At 46.6% G+C, this 22711-nt stretch overlaps 1 protein-coding gene across 3 annotated transcripts in view; it reads left to right on the forward strand.

Annotated features, from left to right (window-relative positions):
* The window catches only part of CCDC60 (coiled-coil domain containing 60), a 146965-nt gene extending 129772 nt beyond the window's left edge, over nt 1-17193 (forward strand). The window contains exons 7-14 of one of the 3 annotated variants that reach the window (XM_064481185.1): nt 875-1109; nt 4030-4114; nt 7201-7272; nt 9881-9943; nt 10624-10746; nt 11548-11679; nt 13391-13580; nt 15525-17193. In XM_064481185.1, the coding sequence (XP_064337255.1) occupies nt 875-1109; nt 4030-4114; nt 7201-7272; nt 9881-9943; nt 10624-10746; nt 11548-11679; nt 13391-13580; nt 15525-15626 (1002 nt within the window). In that variant the 3' untranslated portion in view covers nt 15627-17193. Of the gene's footprint in view, nt 1-874; nt 1110-4029; nt 4115-7200; nt 7273-9880; nt 9944-10623; nt 10747-11547; nt 11680-13390; nt 14319-15524 lie in introns of those variants that run through there. The other 2 variants (XM_064481183.1, XM_064481184.1) reach the window with 2 other exon arrangements.
* Nucleotides 17194-22711: the final 5518 nt, after the last annotated feature.

Below are 22711 nucleotides of genomic sequence, written 5' to 3' on the forward strand. Positions count from 1 at the left end.
TATGCAAGGCATGATAATTAGCATAGGTGTTAGCCTGACCTAGATGTAGCTCCTGGGTCTGATACTCGCTGGATGTGTCATCTTGGGCAAGTTAAGAAGCCGAAGACTTGGAGATACAGACACAGACACACACACACGCACGGACACACGCACGCACACACATAACCTGTCCACTTTGACTCTTTCCTTCCAAAAATCCACAATCTCCTCACAGGACTTTCCCCACCTGCGCTTTTGACCTCCTAGGACTCGTCGTCCAGGAGCCCCGCCCACCTCCATCATGGCTCCTCCCCAAACAAGAGTACCACCCCATCCCTCTTGAGGTGAGACAAGTCTGCCTCCCTCTCCTCCACTTCCTGAATTCATAGAATTTTCTCCACCTTGTATTCTTCAGAAATGAACACAAATCCCAGTGAACACAAATCCAAGATGCAGCTAAAGAAGTCAGACCCATCCTCCCCACAGTGTAAAAATCAACTATGATGGTTATTACGAAAGAAAAGTCAAAAACTGTTCTGGGCGATGGCAGCATCATGGGGATATTCGTTTGGCTTCCTGGAGTGACTACTTGGGCGACCCTGGTACTCGCTGAGTAGAAGTCTCACCACGCTCGCTTCAAATAATACACATGTATAAATGATCTCGATTTGTGACAGAAGGTCACTCCAGACCTAGATGTGTCTCATGGAGTTTGTAAAGAAAAAAAAGGAAATCACATTCAGAACCAGATTTTCACTTTTTTTCCTACTTTTCTTCCTTCCTTCCCCCCTCCCTCCCTTCTTTCCACCCTTCTTCCTCCTCGCCTCCTTCCTTCCATCTTTCTGTCCTTTCTTCTTCCTTTCGGAAACCCCCCTCTCTTCTCTCTTTCCTGCAGACCAAGAAATCTAAAATTCCTGTGATACGCACCACCAGCCGCAAACCAAGCCGGCGGGGCTCGACCCTCAGTCTGTCTCGGACGAGTGGAGGGTCCTCCCCCCAGAGCAGCATGGTCTCTGGGAACCCAGGCTCAGATGAGCCCCAAAGTGTGATCACCCAGGCAACGGGCAGCAAGGACGTCGAGGACAATGAGTCGTCTTCGACCAAGCCTGACGAAGAGCCTCTCCATGCCAGTAAGTCCTACCATAGATCTGACCAGTCTGCCCTGAATCTGCCTTGAGCTAGTAGATGCCTCCCCTCACACACAAAAGTCCACACACTCACACACAGACATGTACACACATATTTCTATTACTAAAGAAGAAAGGGGGAAGGAACGTGAGCTCCCTGCAGGTGTGGAACAGTGTCTTCCTCACCTTCAACCTGGCACACAGCAGGTGCTCAGCCATGGGTAGGAGATGCGTTTCCACCAGAGACCTACATCCCGGAGAGAAAGCCCGTCTACCTCCGCTCTCTCACCCTTTCCCTCTGTTCATACTTTAACCTCCAGTGCATCTGTCAGAGCCTTGACAAAAGTAGATTAATTTCCCAGACTCTCATTGCCTTCTAAAACCTCCTCAAATTGATTCTGAATTCACGAGTCCTATTCTGAGAGACGTCCCATTTGACCAAGGTCTAATTTCCAGGGCTGGCGGCATAATGAAGTCTTTGTGGATGCAAATGACTGGGAACAGCGGGTCGTGGCCTCCCTGTGGGCTGGTCCCCTCCCAAATCGATGGAAGATGGAGGAAGGAAGTCAGAATTTTTTCTTTAATGGTGTGATTTGGCATCTGGTAACAGGATGCTGTGAGCTCTGAGCATTGCACATGGTATCCCCATCGCCCTGGAAACTGGGACTTAAGCAGGTTCCCCCGAGTGTAGGCGCCCATCACAGGTCTCTCTTCCTCGGGGAAACTCTATTTTATGGCATCTGCACCCTTTCCAAGAAGAAGTCTCTTCTTCCAGATAACCTTGGAGAGTAGACGTGGGTCCCAAGGCTTTGTTCTAGTTCATGCATATCCAACCTCAGCTGCATAATGGGTGGAGCTTGATATCAGCGGGCACCATTCCTGCCCAGAGGCATTATCAGCAAGCAGGAAAAAAACCCTGCTGCGTTAAGTGAAATATGGTGCCTTATACGTGATTCTCTAGGAGGGCTGCCCAGTGTGCCAAGCCACTCGGTTCATCTGCTGGGATCCACCCACTGGGCTGGTTTGGGGCAGGAGTTGGGGAGCAGTCGGACATTGCTGCTAGGTTCCCAGGAGAAGAGAAAAAGGTAGAGGAAATAGCTTCCGTGCCTTCCCTAATGGGCTTCCGCCCCCCCCCCCAAGGATTCTGGGATGTGTGGCAGTAGAGGAGGTGGGCATGACAAGAGAGAAATGCAGGTCAGATTCAGGTCAAATGGAGTCACGCCCGAAAGTTACTAGAAAGATAAACTACCTGAGGGGGAGGAAGGTGAGTGGAAAACGGTTAAACACTGATGTTTGTCATGGCCTCGATGGCTCCCAGGTCACTAAGGGGGGAGGGGTGCCCTTCCCCTAGCGCCCAGTGACTGCATAAACAAGATGGAACTTACGGCCCTGGGAAGCATCGGGCTTCCCCCTTCCAGGCATGGCCCTTGAGACTTGAACTTGAGCTGACTTCAGGCACCTCTGAAGAGTGAGAAGTGTCTGCATTGGCTTTGTCCTCCTTCACTGATTTTCCAGACCTCGCTCATAGTCTCCCACATCCTTCCTACTTTTTTTCCCCTCCTTAGTCACTCACTTATTTATTCAGCTAGTGTGGACTGAGACGCTCATGTGGCAAGGACAGTACCAGAGACTTGCACATCTGTATCCATATAAAACACTTTGGACATCCCCTCTACCACTTTTCTTGAAGCACATAGCTTACTCCAAATGTATATTATTTTCCAACTTTTGAGAGTGTCAGTGTATTTGCCTCCAGGGGCTGCCCTAACAAAGTTCCAACTTAAAGTCATTTCCTGGCTTAAAACAACAGGAATCTATTGTCTCCCAGTTCTGAAGGTTAGAATCCACACCACGGTGTCAGCAGGGCAACGCTGCCTCTGAAACCTGCATGGATGTTTCCTTCCTTGCTGTTTATGTCTTCTGGTAGTTGCTGGCGACCCTTGGCACTTTGATTTGTGGCGACATCGTCAGGCCAGTCTCTGCCTCTGTCATCACATGGCCACCTTCTCCCTTCGTGTCTCTGTCCTCTTATTACAAGGACATCAGTCACATTGGATTAAGGGCCCACTCCACTCCAGTATGACCTCATCTTACTTACACCTGCAACAACCCTACTTCCAAATAAGAATATGAGTAATTCGCATTCTGAGGTCCCGAGGATTAGGACTTCGACATTGTCTTCCTGGAGGTCACAAGCCAACTCGTAATAGTCAGGCACAAAGAAATAGCTCTACATTAGGTAAAAAGCAATAATATTAAGTATGAAAATACAAGTAAAGTAATGCAGTGAGGCGGGGAGGGGGCTGTGGGCCGCCGGAGAGTACACAGGAGAGTCTAAAGGCCCCCGTCAGCACATGGCAGGAATGGGCCATCTCAGAGTCCTTTCTGGGGAAGCTGGAGGCTTGGAGTTTTTAGGCGGAAATTCCCAGTTTTGAAACGTTTGGGCATCAAATCAAATCAAATCAGACGCAATTGCAAGCTTGATGCAGCCTGTGGACCACCAGTTTGGAGCTTCAGGTCTGTGGGATCAGGGAGGGTTTTCCCCGAGCAGGATGCTTTCTTCTTGGAATTGGAAGTACTTCTCTCAGGTGATGATAGAGTTTAAGGTGGGGGTGGGGGTGGCAGGGCAAAATGTAAGACGAGACAGGAGAGAGAAAGGGCAGCCCAGACCCTGCAAGGCCTCCCAGGCCACGTGAAGGGATTTAGACATCGTCCCAAAGAAAAATGGCCAGTCCTCGGTTATAAGCAGAGGAGTCACATGTCACATTTACAACCTGCCACACTTCTAGACCCCAGTCTAATCCTTCTCCAGCTCCCCCATACTCTGAAGCAGGGGCGATGTCATCCTGGGGGGCTGGGCCCGACCTGCTCAGTCCTGCCTCCAGAGCACCCTGCAGACAGTGACCCCTCCTGTTCCCACCAGATCTGCAGAAGCTCCTGGAGATGGTTCGGGAAGATACTCGGAGAACAAACACAGTGGAAAACGGGATGCAAAAACAAGCGCCCAGGTATGTTCCCTTGACACTGGGAGCAAATAAAGGCTGTCAGAGTGATCGTGGTAACATTAAGAACAGCAGCTCCCAAGCGTTAAGCGTTTTCTCTGTGATGAGCCCCAAACTGTGCACTTAGCTCATGTGTGTCACCTCCCTAAGTCCTCCCAACAACCCTACGAGGTAGGTACCCTCGTCTTTATTTTACAAATAAGGAAATGAGGTTCAGAGAGGCTAGGTAACTCATTCAGGGTCACCCAGCTAACAAATGGTAAGGACACAACCTGAATCCAGATCTTTCTAATTCCAAAAAGTGTTCTCTTAACCACTCTGCTTCACTGCCTCCCAGGGATCCAAAGTTTACTCATTCATTCTTCCAGTGAACCTTTATGAATGTGGATGGATCATATTCTTTATTGCGGAAGGTGTTATGAGAGGAGACAATAGGGCTGTCTGATCTATTCTGGGACGGGGATGGGGATCAAGGGAAGTTCCCTCCAAGGAAGAAACTTCCAGCTAAGATTTTGGATGAAGAATGAAAAAGAGCTGGCCAGCCAAAGTTGTGCGTGTGGGAAGAGGAGGGAGGGCAGGCCAGGGGGGCGAACAGACTGCAGCACGTGCAGACGTGGTCAGAAGGGAGCGCAGCACCTTCAAGGAACTGAAGTGCTACCAAAATGGGATGGAGGGAGGTGTAAGTCTGGGGACCTGGGAAGCCACCTCTAGGATTCTGATTTCTATCCTCAGAGCAAAAAGAATCCTTTGAAATTTCAAGCTGGTGACCAAGGTAATTAGCTCATAGAGTCAGACTTGAACCTAAGGTGTCCGTCTTCTGGATGAAAACCTTGTTCCCCGGACTTTTGACCTCTAAAAGACCCGGAGAGCCCGCAGGCAAGAGCCCACGTTCCCTTCCCCAGCGTAGATCCCTCTCAGTGAGCAAATTGCTCCCCGAGAAGAAACGAGGCACTGCCTTCAGCCTGCTGGGATGCTGGCCATGACTTACCGGTTACTGTTGTCTCCGTAATTACAGTTCACCCAGCACCTGCACATGCCTCGCACCCCGCCTCTGCTTGTTAGTGATGAATCTTGCTGCGGCTGCCTCAGCTCACACCGGGGCTCTGGAGGGTGGCACTTGAAGGCCCTTGAGACAGTGTTAGCCCTTAAGGCCCTGGCTGCTGATCAGCGTTAAAGACAGACAAAGTGAGGAAGCATCTGCTCCGAGAGGCTCCTTCCTTTGTAAGAACTCACACCATGAACGCGTTCTTTGGAGTCAGAATGACATGCATTCAAGACCGGGTGCCTTTGAACACATCCCTCAGCCTCTCCTTAAACCTCAGTTTCCTCATTTATAAAATGAGATTGTGCATCATCCAAGCATTGGCCTTGGTACCAAGTAGACTAAGGTCAATCTCCATTTCCTTGATTTAATTGCTGTGTGCTGTTGAGCCAGTGGTTTTACCTCTCTGAGCCTGATTCCAATTCTGTAAAATGAGACTCATTAACAACCTATCCCAAGGGGCTGTAGTGAGAATTAAATAATAATATCCTGGGCAAGTGTTACTACTGTTACGGAAATAATGTCTCCATCAGTGAGTCAGTTTAAGCATTTATTGAGATAATGCGTTCAACATATTGGCCTGTGCCTAGCATATTACAAGCACACAATAAATGGTGAAGGTGGTGGTGATGGTTGCTACTTTTATTTCACGTACTGTATATGCCACACAATCTCTGCAGCACCTTGCTGAGATGGGTTTATTCACTGGTACCCATTACCATGGGCCCATCTTGTAGATGGAGGAGAATGGCCAAGAGTGACCTGCTTCAGGTCCTCAAAGACAAATCCACACGAGAACCCGGTGTTCACACACCCTATCATATGGCCTCTGCATTCGCGTTAACGATAAAATAACCATGGTTACAGAGCGAGAACCTGTTGAAGTTTCCCATCCTCCCTCAATTCTTCCCGGCGAAAATCTCCCTAATCTCTCGCTAAGACAGCAAATATTGAAGGCTTCTCTGCCAAGCTGCTGAGAGACAGTTAGGAAAAGCTGTCAGATTTCTTGTGCCCTATTCACTTTAGAATCTGGATTCATATTTCACTTTAGACACCAGATATGCTCCCATCAAGACTGACATTGAATTCTGGGGGTTTCAGGAACCCCTGAAAGCCAACCAGCCCCCAGCTTCAGGGCCAGGCTGCCCTCTGGTCACCTGTCCTAGTCCATGCGGGCTGGTATAACAAACATCCCATATACTGAGTGGCTGATAAACAACAGACACTTATTTCTCACAGTTCCAGCAGCTTGGAAGTCCAAGATCAAGGTGACAGCAGGTTCAGCGTCTGGCGAGGGCTGTCTTTCTCACAGACAACCGCCTTCTCACCACGTCCTCACATAGTGGAAAGAACAAGCTAGTTCTCAGGGATTTCTTTCATAAGGGCACCAGTTCCAGTCATTAGGGTTCCACCCTCGTGATCGAATTCACCTCCCAAAGGCCTCCACCTCCTAACATCATCCTTTTGAGGGTTAGGATTCAACATAGAAACCTGGGGGGGACACAAACATTCAGACCATAGCAGCGTCCAGGAAGATGACCTCTTCAAATCCTCCAACAGTGTTTTCCAAAATGTCCCTGAAGATCAGAATCTGTTGGGGTGTTTGTGAAAAATACTGATTTCTCGTCTTCATCCCAGACCCACTGAATAAGAATCCCTAGAGGAAACTGTATTTTTTTTTTTTAACAAGCACTTCGAAGGGGCGTTATTTCATGGACAGTTTTCAAAGTATGCTCTCTACACACCTGCATCAGAAGTCTGTGTGTGTGTGTGTGTGTGTGTGTGTGGTATGTGTGTGGTGTGTGTGTGTGTGTGTGTGTGTGGTATGTGTGTGGGTTGTGTGTGGCACTTCAGGCCTAATGTCTGCAACTCTTTGGGATTCTGGCTATGGAATCTGTGTTCTGAACATTTTGTCCCGGGGATTTCTATACCCTGTAAAGTCTAAGATCTCTGCTTTAGAAAAAGAACTCTTCGTTCTCCCACAGATATGTGCTGTCTTAGCAGCACCATATGTTCAGTGCCTTACTAAGTGACTCATCTTGCTTTGCAGTGTCTTGCCAATGATCAGACAAAACAAGAGTGATTCTGCCTATAAAAATATGCAGACCACCCACAAATCAAGGTAGGAAGGCCTGGGGCCCTATCAGGTGCGGGGAGGCACCCCACAGTTCCAGGGCGCACCCCAGAGATGGCCCTCACCAGACTATGGAAAGTGGGACAGAGAAGAAAACCTTTTTCCTTCTTCACTGGAAATAAGCTTCTTAACTCCCAGGGCTTGGTTTCTCCCCAACAATTACATACCATAAAATCAGAGTCTCCCAGTAGCAGAGGGATGAAGTAGGGAAGGGGTGTTAAAGAACCAGCCCTTCCCTCTTGACTTGAGTGACTTGGGGGAGGTGAAGTTCTGCCCCCGACTCATTTATTCATCTGGAGAATAGTCAGCCATCCCTGCCATGTGCCAGCAGGTGTGCTGGGGTTTTTGGAGATGCAACAATAAACAAGACAGATGCAGTCTGCCCCCGTGAATCTCACCATCTGGCCAGGGTGGGTCATAACTCCTTTTGTGTCATGGGCTCTTTGACCGCCTAAGAAAGCCTATGGACTCCTTTCATAAAAATGCTTTTAAATGCATCTTGTAAATTCCCAGGGTTTACAAAGAATTCTATAGTAGTGTCAAAAACGCTACTGCAACCAGATTTGGGATATATGGTCCTCTAATGAGCTGCTTGAGCAATACCTTATATAACAAGACTGAGCAGCAAGTCTAATAACTACTGTAATTTTGGATTTGTGTCAAATATAAATGATTTTTCAAAATATCTCCCACAATTTTAATGTAATGTGCAAAACCCTGTGATTTCCATTTCTGCTAAAGGCTAGTTAAAATGAAGACATAACCTGTTTTTTTTTTTTTCCCATCTGCATTCGTGGAATCATCCTTGAATCCTGCCCATGGTTAAGAATTGCTGGTCTAATGGGAGAGTCATGCATTTATCCAATAATCCCAGAGAGTTAGCCATGTAATCATAACCGTGGAAAGCATTCTAAAGGAGAATTATGGGGGACTGAGTAACTGTGGAGCACCAGAATCCTAATTAAGGCTGAGTTTAACATTTAAGCTGAGACCTGAAAAAAAAAAAAAAAAGAAAGAAAAAGGAAGAAGAAGAATTAGCTAGCCTATTGCTGGGAAAAGTGGGAATAGTGTTCCAAGCAGAGGGAAGAGCATGTGCAAAGGATCTGAGACAAGAGGAAGTTTAGGTTCACTGAGCAAAGACTGGTGTGGTTGAAACTCAAGGAGGACCAGGGAAAGGGGAGACTGAGACCAGCAGAGGGGTCTTTTGTTTGTTTGTTTGTTTGTTTGTTTATCACAGCTAAAACACTGCTTCCTTCACCTCCCACCTCCTCCCTCTCTTCTAGAAAAGAAGAGAGCCACCTTTAGGAGGAGGGTCAAAACCAACACCCACACCCCTCAAAGAATTCATCGGCAGGGGTTGGGGCAGCTGGTTGGAATCCAAACACAGGGCCTTCTGGGCATTGTTACTGGGGCTCTGCTTCCCAGCAAGGTGGGATAAGGGCTCGCTCCATCAGCTACCAGGCCTAAGACCTCTAGGGCCAGTCCCATGAGCCTCTGGGAAAAGCAGCAAAAGCCAGGACCTTTCCTCTGGGGAGTGAGTGGTCTGGGAGTGGCCAGAGAAGTCCCAGATGCCAGAGGGTTTGAAGGGAAAGGTTAACCACACATCACAGGGATAGGAAAAACAGTCTCACCCTCTATAACCACACAGATAGAGCAGTCAAGTTAAATCTCCAGTGTCTGGAAGAAACAAAGGGAGGCAAGGTGTGAGCGAAGGTGGTGGACACTGGCACTGAAGGCCTGGGTCACTAAAGGAGAACCTGAAAGGGGAGGGGAGTTGGGCCTGAGCAAGAAGCTTCACCCCCATCTAGGAACCCTAGCCAGGCAAGGTCACAGGAGGGAGCAGCCACTTAAGGAATTCGGTCAGCCCACACCTAGAAAGGGTCAAATTATGTGAAGAGTTGACTGATCTCAGATGAAGAAACTGACGATCCAGAGCAGAGGTGCTTATCCACACACTGGGAGGTGGTGGTGCCAGGGCTGGGCTCTGAACCCAGCTCTGACTGCCTCCAAAGTGGGGTGAAATGGGTGTTTGGTGTTTGGCACAAGGGTCTAGTCTAGAGAAGAGAATCCTTGAATGAAGAGGCATTCTGGGGCTGGGAACACCGAAGACAATGTGCCTAGGAGGACTGGACCTTCCCTTCACCAAATCTGCACTCAGTTCCAGGTTAAGTGCAGACAGGTGTAGAGAGGAGGCTGGAAGGGTCTAAGACAAACCTATCCTCCAGGTGGAGGGACCAATTTTATACAAATGAAACTAGGGTCCAGGAAATGTCATCCCGACAGTATGCAGAGGCAGAAGGTCAAAGTTGGACTAGAAGAGTCAGAGCAGGCAGAACTTGCTGTGAGCCACAAAACAGAGGAGGATTTGAGTAGGTGGAAGAGAAACAAGGAGGACTTTTCAGGTAGAGTGTCCAGTAGGAACAAAGACCAAGATAATGGGGAAAATATACATTGAGTTCTGTTACCGATGCCTTGATTAGAACCTCCTCCCTCACCTGACTCCTGAAGGCTAGCTGGTATCATGGGGCCCCTAAAGTCACCCCTTTTTGTGAAAATCAGACTCCAAGCAACTTGAAACCATCCCTTTGTGTTCCAGTGACAGATCCAGCAGTACAAGTGGAGACAGCCACTCCCAGGTACTGCAGAAGAAGCCTAAAAGGTAAGCCAGGTGGGCAACTGAGGAAGCCAGGCAAGAGAGACTATGGCAACCACACTGTCTTCCCAGGGGTGTTGAAATAACACAATGCCGACCAGGTGCCCGGAGCCACAGACACTGCTGAAGGACAAAGGACTCCCAGGGCAAGGGGCTCATGGCCCAGATGCTGAGCACCAACACAGGCAATGTCAACAGAGTCTTCCTCCATGCTTGGCACTGGGCAAAGCACTCCATATTCATTATCTTGCTTATTCCTCAAAGTCAATCCTATGAAGCAGGGGTGCCATTCCATTCTACGGAGGAACAGGCTGAAACTTGGCCAGGTGAAATGTCTCTCTGGAGGCCATGTGTCTAAAAAGTGATGGTGCAGGAGTTTGAACCTGAGTCTCCCAGCTCCAAATTCCATTTTCATCTCACTATCCTTAACATTCACTGGGCTTAAATGACCAGATGTCTCACTGTGGGCTCATTTAATAAGGCCTGACCCACCAGCCTGATGTTGTTGGGAAGATCTATCCTTCCTACGTCCAGGGGAATGCTGAAGGAGGCTTCAGGTGAGGGTAGAGAACCCGACAGGATCCAGAGAATCCCTATTTCAGAGCACCTAGGGACCCAAGGAGGCCTGTCTCATGGGTCCATCCCATGGGCTCCGCCCCCCAAGCCCTTCTTATCTGTGTCAACAGCCACGCCAACCGTGACATCGTGCATGGCAAGAGTGGGGTGTGTAACACCATGAGGGCCAAGTTCTACAGTGTGGCCCAGGAAGCTGGCTTCTGTCTACAGGACAAGATGGAAATCTTCATAAAGTAAGGACACACATATACCCATTCACTCAAAGGGCATTCATCTGCCACCTGCGATGTACCCACCAGATGCTAGCTGTTGGGGCTACAGCAGGGAACACAAAGGGCATGTTTCTGCCCTCAGGGAGCTGAGGGCAGAAAATGTGGAAGATGTGGGCAGAGATAAAATAAATGAATCAATAAATTATACAATTACAAATTATAACCATTGCTATATGGTAAGAGAGCAGGGTTCTAGGAGAAAGAGAGAGAAACCATAGGGACCTAATTCAGGTTGGGTAATCCAAGAAGACCTCTCTAGGGAGGTGACTTTGAGGCTGAGCCCTAACAGATGAAGAGGAGCTGGCTGTGCGGTGAAAAGGGAGGACATTCCAGGCAGCAGGAAAGTGCATACAAAGTCCCAAAGTAGGAAGGGACATGGAAAATTTGAAGAGGAATAAGAAGTGGTAGGTGAGAGTGGCATCGTGCACAGCCATAAATGTCATAATTAAGACTTGGAACTTGACTTTCAGAGCACCAGCTGGCCACTGGAAGCTTTTCTTTTCTCTTCTGTCAACCCAAATAGGGAGAGAATGAGGGCCGATAAAAAGCGACTGGATTTAGCAAGACAGGAGCATTTCAGGACCTTGGAGAGAGCTGTATCATCCATCCTGTGCCCTGAGCTGTAAATTACAGTGGCCCAGAGGGTTAAGGGCCTTATGAAAGAAAAGATGTTTAACTCAGATCTCAAAGGGCAGCTAGGATGATTCACGGGGAAGGGTATCTGATTTCTTCTTCCTCTTTCTCATACAACCTGTGATGCAGGCGCCAAGAAGAAAGAGCTCTCCAGAAGTTCCATGCTTTCAATCGTGTCTCAAATTTCCAAAAGGATATAGCAAAGATGAGACGTCAAGTCTCCGTGGTAAAAGGAGGTTCAGAAGAAATTTCAGACCACTGGTAAAGTGTCTGAGAGCCAGATAAGACGGTCCCTGAATGGGGTACAGGAGGCTCTGGAGTTACAATATTACATTTGATTCCATTATTCTTTAAGACACAGACAGGCATCATTCCAAAACTGTCCTTGACCATCAGCATCCACTCCCTCAGCCCACCCAACCCCCCGGCCAAACAGGCTACATCCAGAGTACACTCAGGCAAGAAGCCCTCAGTTCCTGAACCACAGATAATCCACCCAGCTGTGTTCTCCATATCTACCTTCTGTTTGATTCAGGCTTGCAAATAAGGACAAACCTGCCAGCCCCCATAAGAGAGGCAGACAAGGCAAACCAACCTGAAAATTTCGATAGATTCTGAGGTCTACAAGGGAAGACACATATTCCCAAAATGATTTAACGCGTAAAGGTACAAAGCCATATCCCAGGAACTGTGCCCCAGCACAGGGCTGACAATGAGTACAACAGAAAGCAATGTGAATTGAGTGACTGGATGGCAGACACTACCCTAAGTAATTTTCATAAATTATCGAGTTTATTCCCCACAAAACATCCTGAAGGGTACATATTAACCCCCACTTTACAAACAAAGAAACTTTAGGATTTAACCCCCCATCTAATCCATTTCTATGATGATTTGCAATATAGAGTCTGATTTCCTGAACCTCCATCCTGTCAGGGTGAGTAAATCAAGATCTAAGAGTAAGATGGGAAAGTCTAAAAATGTACCCAGAAACCCTTTGACAATTTTAATAATGTAAAATGGGAGCTTACAAAGAGACTTGCATAAATATATAAATATATATCACAAATACAAAGCAATATGAGTAGCTCAAAATGTATGACGAGTGCATGCTTAGCATGCATGAGGTCCTGAGTTCAATCCCCAGTACCTCCTTCAAATATAAAGAAATGAACCTAATTACCTCCCCCTCATAAAAAAAGAAAAGAAAAAGAGAGAAAAAAAAGATTCCAACATGTATGATGGATGATCAATTTCTTCTTTAAATTTTTCCACATGTATATGTATCAGGAGAAAAAACCTTTTCTAAATGAGATGCCACCCCCTGCCTTAAGTCCTGATCATACCTGAACAACTCCCAGGTTAGAACCTACCTTGTTCCCAACATCTCAAGGATGGAATTCCAAATCACCTTAGACACTGTCGTAATACTTATAAAGGTTCTTAAAACCCACTGAAACACACAAAGCCATGATCCAAGCTTACTCACTGGTCAGGGGCATGGAAGATACACACACACACACACACACACCCTCAGCAGCAGCAGCATCTTGCGTGTGAGAGCCTCTTGTATCCTAGGAGGTATCCCACAGATGTGTCAGTGTCCTCCTTGGCCTGATTAACTCCCAAAAGAGAAGCTTCAGAATAACAGTGTCCTTCCTTCCTTCCTTCTAGCTTTTCACACTGTCTGCTTGATAGAAAAATTATAAATGCATCTCTTTAAAGCATGCCCTTAATTTTTTTTAATGTGATGCAAATCATACTTCAGCTTTTACAATCCCTAAAAATCAAGACTTGCCTGACCTGGGGACACTTTGCATTTAGGAGGGAGGAAAGTCCCCCAGGTAAAGACTGATGCCACCCTGGAGACATCCCATGAGTGGTAAAAAGAGATAGGGGTGATGGGCATCTGAGGTGCCCAGACCCATCTCCCAGCAGTTTCCTAACTGGGTCTCTCCTCTTGGAATTGAAGGTACTTTGACCTGCTGTCCAAACTCCCTGAGGATCTGAAGACTTTCCGCCCCGCCAGAAAGATCCTGGCAAAACTGCAGAAGTTTGGAGAAAATCTGGACCTGAGGATCCGGCCGCACGTCCTCCTGAAGGTGCTGCAGGACCTGAGAATCTGGGAACTGTGCTCTCCGGACATCGCAGTGGCGATCGAGGTGACTACCTCTTCCTTTCCCCTCACCGTGCCTCGGGCACACACATCCAGGCATCTCTCAACACCCAGGCTCTGTTTAAGTGCTGGGAACACAGCTTTAAAAACACCTAAAGGCCTTCAGCGAACTCATCAACTAACAGGAGAGGGATTGTCACGTGACCTTGGTTGTTCAACTCCAGGGGTCGTTATGTTCTCTGCAGTGACCCCTGGAGACCTGAGGGCTTCAGAGAGACATAAATAAATGGACACATGAATAAAATAACTGGCAGTCCTAGTAAGGAACAAAACTGTAGGCCCCTGGGCCAACAGCGTGGACATCACCTGGGTTCTTGTTAGAAACGCAGAATCTCAGGCTCCAAACCATATCTGCCAACTCAGAACCTACATTTAAATGAGACCCCAGGTGACTTGTTCGCACAATAAAGTTTGAGGAGCACAGATTTAAGGTAAATGTAAGAGGAGGCTCATCGTGACTAGAGCGACAGGGGAAGGTGACTTTTCAGCTGAGACCTGAACGATGAGAATGCAGCATCGTGAAGAGAAGGGGAAAGAGCAGGTCAGGAAGAGGGAACAGCAGGTGCAAAGGCCCCAGAGCAGGACACAACCTGACTGGCTGGAGGAATTCCGTGGCCGCCCATGGGTTCGGAAGGAAGAGAGCAGGAAGGCGCACAGTCCCAAGGGGACTGAAGGGGTCAGTCTGCGCAGCTCTCTGAAGGTCAAGGATTTAGGTTTATCTTGAGGGTGCTGAGGAGCCACTGAGTGGTTTTCCATAGTTGTTTACCCTCCCCGCCCACCCTAGGAGCTCCCAGTGCTTTGTACTCAGCTAGGGCATCCAAAGGTGTCAGCAGATGGGGGGGGAGGGCGAGGAGCCCACACTAAGGTATTAACAGATGTTAGTGGAGTCGCTCCCTTCATTTTATCTGATGGCACATGTACATTTTAATCAGGCTTTCGGTGCCTCAGGATAAAGAAGCGACTCAAATGGCGGCATTGGCAGGCCTCTCGATGTTTTCATGGCAGGTTGGCCCTTGCACAGGCTGACCTGGGTGGGCGTGGGTGTGCGGGTGCAAGGTCGGGAGTGGGGGAGGGAGGGGACGACCCTGTGGACAAATTCGTGTGTCTAGACTCCACTCCCCACACACGCCCTGTGGAGATCTTTCAGGCTGGTCCAAGCCTAACTCTAGGACAACTGTCCATGTATGGGGTCCACACTCCACCTGCCAATTACAGGGGGCATGGAAAAGGCGATCTCTGAGTGGGTCAGAGAGGAGGGGCCCTAGCTAATAAAACTTAGCATGCTCATATCCCAGTGAGAACATCCCAGAACTTCTGACAACCCGGATGTGGGGGTCTCTTAATCCAGAATCTATATAAAACTCTGTGTTTTGTGTCTTAACCCTTTCCTGGAAGCAAGCCTGTTGTTGCCATCAATTCTTAAAAGGGTCTATGAACCCAAAAAAGTTTAAGGACAAATGGATTTTTAAAAAGATATTAAGGAATAGGGGGAGAGGGTATAGCTCACTGGTAGAGTGCATGCTTAGCATGCATGACGTCCTGGGTTCCACCTACATTAAAATAGATAAATAAATAGAAACCGAATTATCCCCCCACCAAAACAACAACAACAAGAGATATTAAGGAGCAGAGAAGAGAGAAAAATGCAGACAACTGGGTTTTCCCATTCTCCCCAAATTTCTTTGGGTCAGTAGCAGCAAGAAAGGGCTTAAAATTAGCCTGCTGAACCAGAGTGCTAGAAAGGGGTCCTTTTCTTAAGAGAACCGTCCCCAGCACGATGCTCCAGGCATTCTAAGTGCCTGGATGGTTGGAGGCATCCTGAGGCCGCCAGCCTCAATCACAGATCTTCCAGGATCTTGTCGGGGAGGGAGGAGGCACTGAGCCTAGCTTTCAGACCAAATCTGAGGCTGCCATTGTATTTGCCCATCAGTTTGTGCGAGAACACGTCGTCCACATGCCTCAAGAGGATTATATCAACTGGCTGCAGAACCGAATCAACGTCCCCATCCGACCCCACAGTGCCCAGCCGTAGGGGGCCTGGGTTGACCAGCTATCCCAGTGGAGGCGGGCTCTCTACACTGTATTCCTGCTTCCTGCCTACTCTCATGAATACTCGTCATGATACAGTAGGGTCCTCTGCACACCGGCTTCTGGCAACATTCGAGAGAGAGAGCCATTCCCAGGTAGAAACTCGCCTCTACCTCTAACCCCAGCCTCAGTCTCCCAGCCTCTGTTCCTATGTTCCAGCCTGACCACCCACTCCCTCTCCAGGTTCCTTCACCCTCCTCCTCTTCCTCAAATTCTGGATAATAAAAATGAGCTGAAAGTTTGAAGTCCAGCTGGGAAAAAGCTAGAACTCTGGGATTTGAGTGTGGTATTCAGATCCTAATAATAAGATACAGTTACCGTGTATTGAGCATTTGTTGTACACCAGGCCCAGTGCTGGGTGATATCATTACCTAATAATATTTAAATCTCACAATTAATTGGTTCAGCAGGTACTGATGTTACCCACCCCCACCCCCACTTCACACCAGTGGAGCTAGAGCGTATTTCTCAAGGTCATTTGTTGACAGCCACGTAGCCGGTACGTGGCAGAGCCAAGTCTGGAACGTGTCTGTCTGTCTTGGGCAGGGGAGATGCTGAAATCACAAGACTTACTCCCACCCTCCTGCTTGTCATTTTTTTCTGAGCCTGTTTCTTAGAGCTGTAGCTCCATCCAGTGGTTCATGTTAATATTATGCTTGCATCACGCTCCCCAGCAAAATAAAAACTTCCGCCGAAAGGGAAGAAGGCGAGTGTTAACAACTGAGTACTTATTCAAACAATGGAAGATCTTTCACTGCTGAAATAGACTGGGGACTAAAGGGAGGCAATACATCACCTCCCAGCTCCCAAGCTCAAAGAAGAGCCTCAGGGAGAAATATTTTTGCTGTGAGCCTTTTCATCAGAATCGTAATTGGGCACCTACTGTATGCCAAGCCTGTACCAGCTGACCGCCTGTCCCACTGCTCTGACCAAGCCACCTGAGTGGTTATCATGAGAGGTTTTAAAACCACACGTGCCCCAGACAAGTTTTTCTCTGCAAAGGAGCAGAAAGTAAATATCTGTTGCATATTCTTCTTATGTATGTACTCCTTTAAAAATGCAAAAGACCTTCTGGGGATTGGAGGTCATAGAAAAACAGACTGCCGGAGGACCGATCTGGGCCGTGGACCATAGTGGAACAGAGGAATGGATGTGTAGGGTAATCCAGTAAAAGTCACGCCCTTGAACTTCTGTTGAAACTGGTGAGAACAAGGAGCTTTTCCTCTGGAATTGTTGACAATAAGGATAAAATAAGTGTACAGCTTCTGAGAGCCACCGCACAGAAACACTGCCAACAAAGAGAGGAAACTGAAGCTGAGAAATTCAGGAAGAGAGACACCAAATCTTGGTGACACCGTGGGAGCACTCAGATCTAGACAGACCTTCGAATGGTTAGTTAGGGGGCTAAAACCTGCTTAAGCCAGATCCAGTGTGGTCTCCTTCCCTTGCGACAAAAGGAATCCTAATGAATGCAGCAGGAGCGAGAAAAGGGATTCGTGCACGAGCATGGCCAAATTCTAGACACCCCTGGGGAAGGGCCCCGCCTCTCCCAGGGCTGGTGGGCCGGCAGTGGGAGAGACTGTCCTCAGACATACCCTGCGTGTAAAGCTAAGGGAAAACCCGGGGTTAAAACCTACAACATCAGTCAAGAGAAAAAGGAGAGACTAAGAACGCAGGTGTATTATCCCTCAGCGTTGCAGCAGGTGTGAAAGTGCCAGTTTAGTTTTAAAAGAGCATAAAATACATGTAAGGATTTTATCAGAGCCCACACTGGAGTACGTACCCCTTTGAAAAGAGGTGCTGGGTAAGTGAATTTCCCAGCTCCGTGGTCTCCAAAGTCGGGGGGCTCGGCGGGGGTGGAAGAGGTGGCAGGACCCAAGATGATCCATTAGGGGAGAAGCCAACGTTGGAACTTTTGGTTATCTTAACGCGACTGTATTTTCAGCATTACTAGTAACTTAGATGTGGCTTGACCCTGGAACCTTCACTCAGACTATACTGAGAATGGCCCTCCGTGTCTGGTACCCGTCAAGCCAGGAAACCCAGGAGAGGAGTTTTACAGCATGAAGTGGTTAATAATGGCATCATCGTCTTCTCATCCCCAGTCTTTCTTCCAAAACACTATAACACCACTTCTTTTTTTTTTTTTTTCCTATTTTTATTTTATTTTTTACATTTTGTTGGGGGGTGGGTAAATAGGTTTATTTATTTATTTATTTGTTTAATGGAGGTACTGATTGAACCCAGGACCTCGGGTATGCCGGGCATGCACTTTACCACTGAGCTATACCCTCCCTCTTATTTGTAATTGTTTTTAATTAAGATAAAATTGACCTATAATGTTGTGTTCACGTTAGGTGTACAACATAACAATTTGACGTATGTATATATTATGAAAGGATTTTCACAGTTAAGTCTAGCTATCATCCATCATTACCTCTTTTTTTTAAATCACCTCATTTTTTAATGTGATAAGAACTTTAAGATCTCCTCTCTTAGCAACCTGCAAATATACGCAGTAGTATTATTAACTGTGGTCGCCATGCTGTACACTCACATCCCAGAGACTTGTTTATCTTATAACTGGAAGTTCGTACCTTTTGACCACCTTCACCCAATTCCTTCACCCCGCACCCCGCCGCCCCGCCTCAGGTAGCCACCGATCTGTTCTCTGTATTTGCAAGTTAGGTTTTTTCCAATGCCTCTTCTTTAAATCCCCTGCCTTCTTGATCCTAGAATACCGGAGTGTGCCTATCAAATCAGCGTTGCTCTCTCTGTCCCCCAGTGATGCTCTCGGGTAGTGGAGGATTTGCTACCCGAACTTGCACTAAACGGCTCCAGGCAGCTGTTTTTCTAACTAACCCTTCCCCTCTCTCCTCCTTGGCTCTCTGGCATCTCTCCCAGCAAAAAAAGTGAGCTTGCCAAGAGAAATAATGGATTACACGTGTTCAATTAGGAAGCCTAACTTTACATGGAGTTGGTTTTGATACCTAAGTCCCAGTTTAGCGGTCACATTTCCAATGGCTGACAATACGAGGAAGTCAGACGGCCAAGACCCTGAATTAAAGAGCATGAAACAATACTCTGCATTGTCTTTTAGTTACACCCACAAGCTGGCTCTTCCGAGCACATTGTAATTATCTCTCTCTCTCGCTGTGATAACAAAGAGGGTTAACGCTTCAGGGGATCAAAGAAGCAGATAATCCACCCCAAGTGATTTTTACTTGGGGTGACACAAAAGCACCATCACCCAGCTTTGCTGAAACAGCAGCGGGATCTCACTTGTAAGCAGTTCCCGACTTGGGGAGGGAGGGGACAAAAATGTACTTTGCAAAACGATCAATTTGATGCTCTTTCCTCTTTATACCAGAACTCATGAGAGGATTCCACCATACGCCAGCAACATTAGGGGATTTAAAATGTGCTCTCATTTACAGACATTTTATTTATACTCTATATGTTCATGAACCATTGATTACATGAAGCAGATTCACTTTCCTTCTCATCTCTTCTTCAAGCGAACGTCATTTCACATTTCCAGAAAACTGATCAATGAAAAGTGGGTTAGCCGAGGAGGGCTAGCCGGAAAGTGGCCAGACAGCAACAGAGTTAATCCTTTTCTCTTCTTTGACTTTGAACATTTACTCCAAAAAAAAAAAAAAAAAAATTGTAGACTAGCTCATTAATATTTTTTAATGTTGATGACATGTCAAAAGGATAATATCTCAGGTGTATCAGGTTAAGTAAAATACTTTGTTAAGATTCATTTCACTTGTTTCTTTTTACTTTTTTAGTGTGACCCATAGAAAACTTAAAATTACATATGTGGAATGCATTGTGATCATCTGGGACAGAGCTGAATTAGAGGGCTGGAGACTGAAGGGGAGAAGACCAAAGAGTAGACTTTGGAAACAAATGCTCAGGAGCGATCATGAGAGGATGAGACATCCCTGTGCAGTGGGATGGGGACAGAGAAGAAAGGGGGAGAAACTCAGGCTTCTGTTGTGGAATACAGTGCAGTGTCGTAGTTGTATTGTTGTAGGATTAAAAGTGTGGACTCTGGGACCAGATAACCTGGTTCCAGACCTGGCTCTGACATTTATCAGCTGTGTGACCTTGGGCAAGTCACTTAACCTGTCTGTTTTGCCTCAGTTTCCTCAGTATACAACGTGGTTAGTAACAGCACCTGCTTCATAGACTTGCCATGAGGATTAAATGAGTTGCTTCACTAATTCTCACCCTTGACTGCACATTTGAATCGCCAGAGGAGTTTTTAAAACTTTTGAGGCCCAGAGATTCTAATTTCATTGGTGCAAGATGTGGCCTGCGCATCAGGACGTTAAAAAAATTACCTGGCTGATTCTAACGTGGAGGAGAGTCTGTGAACCATTGAGCTAGTATACATAAAGTGCTTAAAACACTGGCACAAGGTAACTGTGATGTAAGTGTTCACTGTTATCATACTTTTAATGTCTTAAATAATTCATAATATTAAAATAACAGTGGAGAGCCTACTGTGTGCCACTGAAGATCACTGCAGGAGCAGGGCATCTTGAAAACTAATTCACAGAGCTCACAGGGAGCATTTCAGCACATCCTCCCTGGCGAGTACAGGTGTGCCGATTGAAGAACCAAGGTCGGGTCTGGCGGCTCGTTCAGCAGTTCCAACTTTTCGAAGCCTCTGTTGGTGAAATAATACAGCCTGTTTCCCAAAACACTTAACTCCAACAACAAGGTTTTAGTGTTTGGCAACAAAGAAGCAGAAGGCAATTAAGCCTTGGAGCTGTGCGCTGTCTAGCAGCTGGAGCCAAACGGAAATGGAGTGAGGTGAGGCTCCAGTTGGAGTATGGGATGAACCCATCTGTGTCTGAGGGCCCCACAGGAGCAGACACTTCAGTGAGAACCGGCTGAAAATGGCGAGGGACCTTCAGAACTCTGGTTGTCATCAGAGAAGGAGGCGTGGCTGGGCCAATAAGGACAGAGCTCAGAGAGGCACTAAAGTCATGAAGAACGGCCCTTCTCTCTTGGACAGAGCTGAAAGCAGAATCAAAACTGTCTCTTTTCTTATTCAACAGACCTATCGTGAGCACCCACACTGTCTCCAGGCACCATGGGTGCTGATTTAAATAATAATCATTGGTAACAATTATTGGGCACTTATCACATGCCAGGTGCTATCGTAAATGCTTTATATGCATCATCTTTTTTTTAATATTCATAACAATTCTGTGAAGAAGGGGTTATCATCATCTCTTTTAATGAGAAAACTGAGGCTCAGAGAGGTGCAGCAAGTTTGTTGCAAGGCACAGAATCCCAGCTCAGACTCCCTTAGACAAGAGAGAAATTTGTTGCCTCAAGGAATCCAATGGAGGATTGAAACAGCAAGCTATGGGATGGACAGAGATGCATCTGGATCTTTGACGTGATTGGTGCCAGGGGCTCTTTCTCTCCATCTCCCCTTTTCTTCCATCTGTGCCTCAGCCGTATCCTACCCTGCTGTGTGACATCCTCGTACACAGATGGCACCATGGCTGCTGGCCTCCCCCAGGCTCTCCTCCTCTGTTTTCTTAAATTCCAGGGAAAAGCTCTAATTGGCCCATTTTGGGTCAGGTATCAACCTTGGACCAATCAACAGTGCAAGAGGTGAAATCACATAAGAACATGGCCACTCACTCAAATCACAGGAATTGAAGGAAGGGAAAAGGAAAAGAATTTCCCCAAAGATGGGTGATAGATGTTCCCAGAAGAAAGGGAAAACGACCTATCGTAATTGACTATTCCCAAGAATGGAAGCCAACAAGGTTTTAAATAGGCTCCTTTTTTAAAGGAGCAAAGTGACTCCTTAAATTTACACCACTCTGAAATTCCTTTGAGGATTTGAGGTTCAAATGACCTAGGACATTTCAATTCAGTTCAACATTAATTGAACTTTTACCATGTACTGGCATAAAGTTCCAAGCTGGTACGTAATAGTATGGGCTAAATAAATATGTGTTGAATGAATAATGCAAAGAGGTATAGGGTAAGGTCCCTCCCTCTGACCAAAGAACTTACAGCCTAATAGGGGCTTAACGAAAGGAAAGAGCCCAAGAGAAACATATAGAGTACTCTGACAGCCCAAAAAATTAAAGATCACATTGATTTGAGAACAGACGGAGGGACAATAAGTCATCAAGGATGGAGGTACCATTTGAGGTGAGCCTTGAGAATGGAATGGAATTTCAACAGGCAGAAATACTAGAAAAATGTGCACCAAGTACAAACCTTGTGAGCAAAAGCACGGAGGCAGGGATGGCCAAGCCATCCGGTTTTGTGTGTGTGTGTGCATGCGCACTCACGTGGGTGTTGAAATGTACATAGCGTAAAATTTGCCATCTTAACCATTTTTTAGGTGTATAATTCATTGGCATTAGTTATAGTCACACTATTGTGCAACTGTCACCTCTATAAAAACTTTTCATCACTCCAAACAGAAACTCTGTACCCAATAGACAACAACTCCTCATTCCCTGGAACATGGTAACCTCTAATCCACTTTCTGTCTCTATAAATTTGCCTATTCTATATATTTCATATAAGTGGAGTTATACGTTTATCCTTTTGCATCTGGCTTATATACTTAACACAATGTTTGCACAGTTCATCCGTGTGGTAGCAATGGACCAGAACTTCATTCTTTTGTATGGCTGAATAATATTCCATCATATGGATATATCACATTTTGTTTATTCATCTCTTAACGCACATTTGGGTTGTAGCCACCTTTTAGCTATTGTGAATAATGTCACAATGAACACTGACATACAAGTATCTGTTCAAGTCCCTGTTTTCTATTCTTTTGATTATGTACCTAGAAAAGGAATCGCTGGGAACCATAGTAATTCTAAGTTTAGCTTTTTGACGAACTGCCAAAATGTTTTCCACAAAGACTTCAGCATTATATATTCTCACCAACAATGTACACGTGTTCTCTATGCTGTTTTATCTTTTTAATTGCCCTTATCCCTTTTTGAAACTATCTTATCCATT

Source organism: Camelus dromedarius, chromosome 31 (assembly GCF_036321535.1).
Source record: "Camelus dromedarius isolate mCamDro1 chromosome 31, mCamDro1.pat, whole genome shotgun sequence".
NCBI classification, from domain to species: Eukaryota; Metazoa; Chordata; class Mammalia; order Artiodactyla; family Camelidae; genus Camelus; species Camelus dromedarius.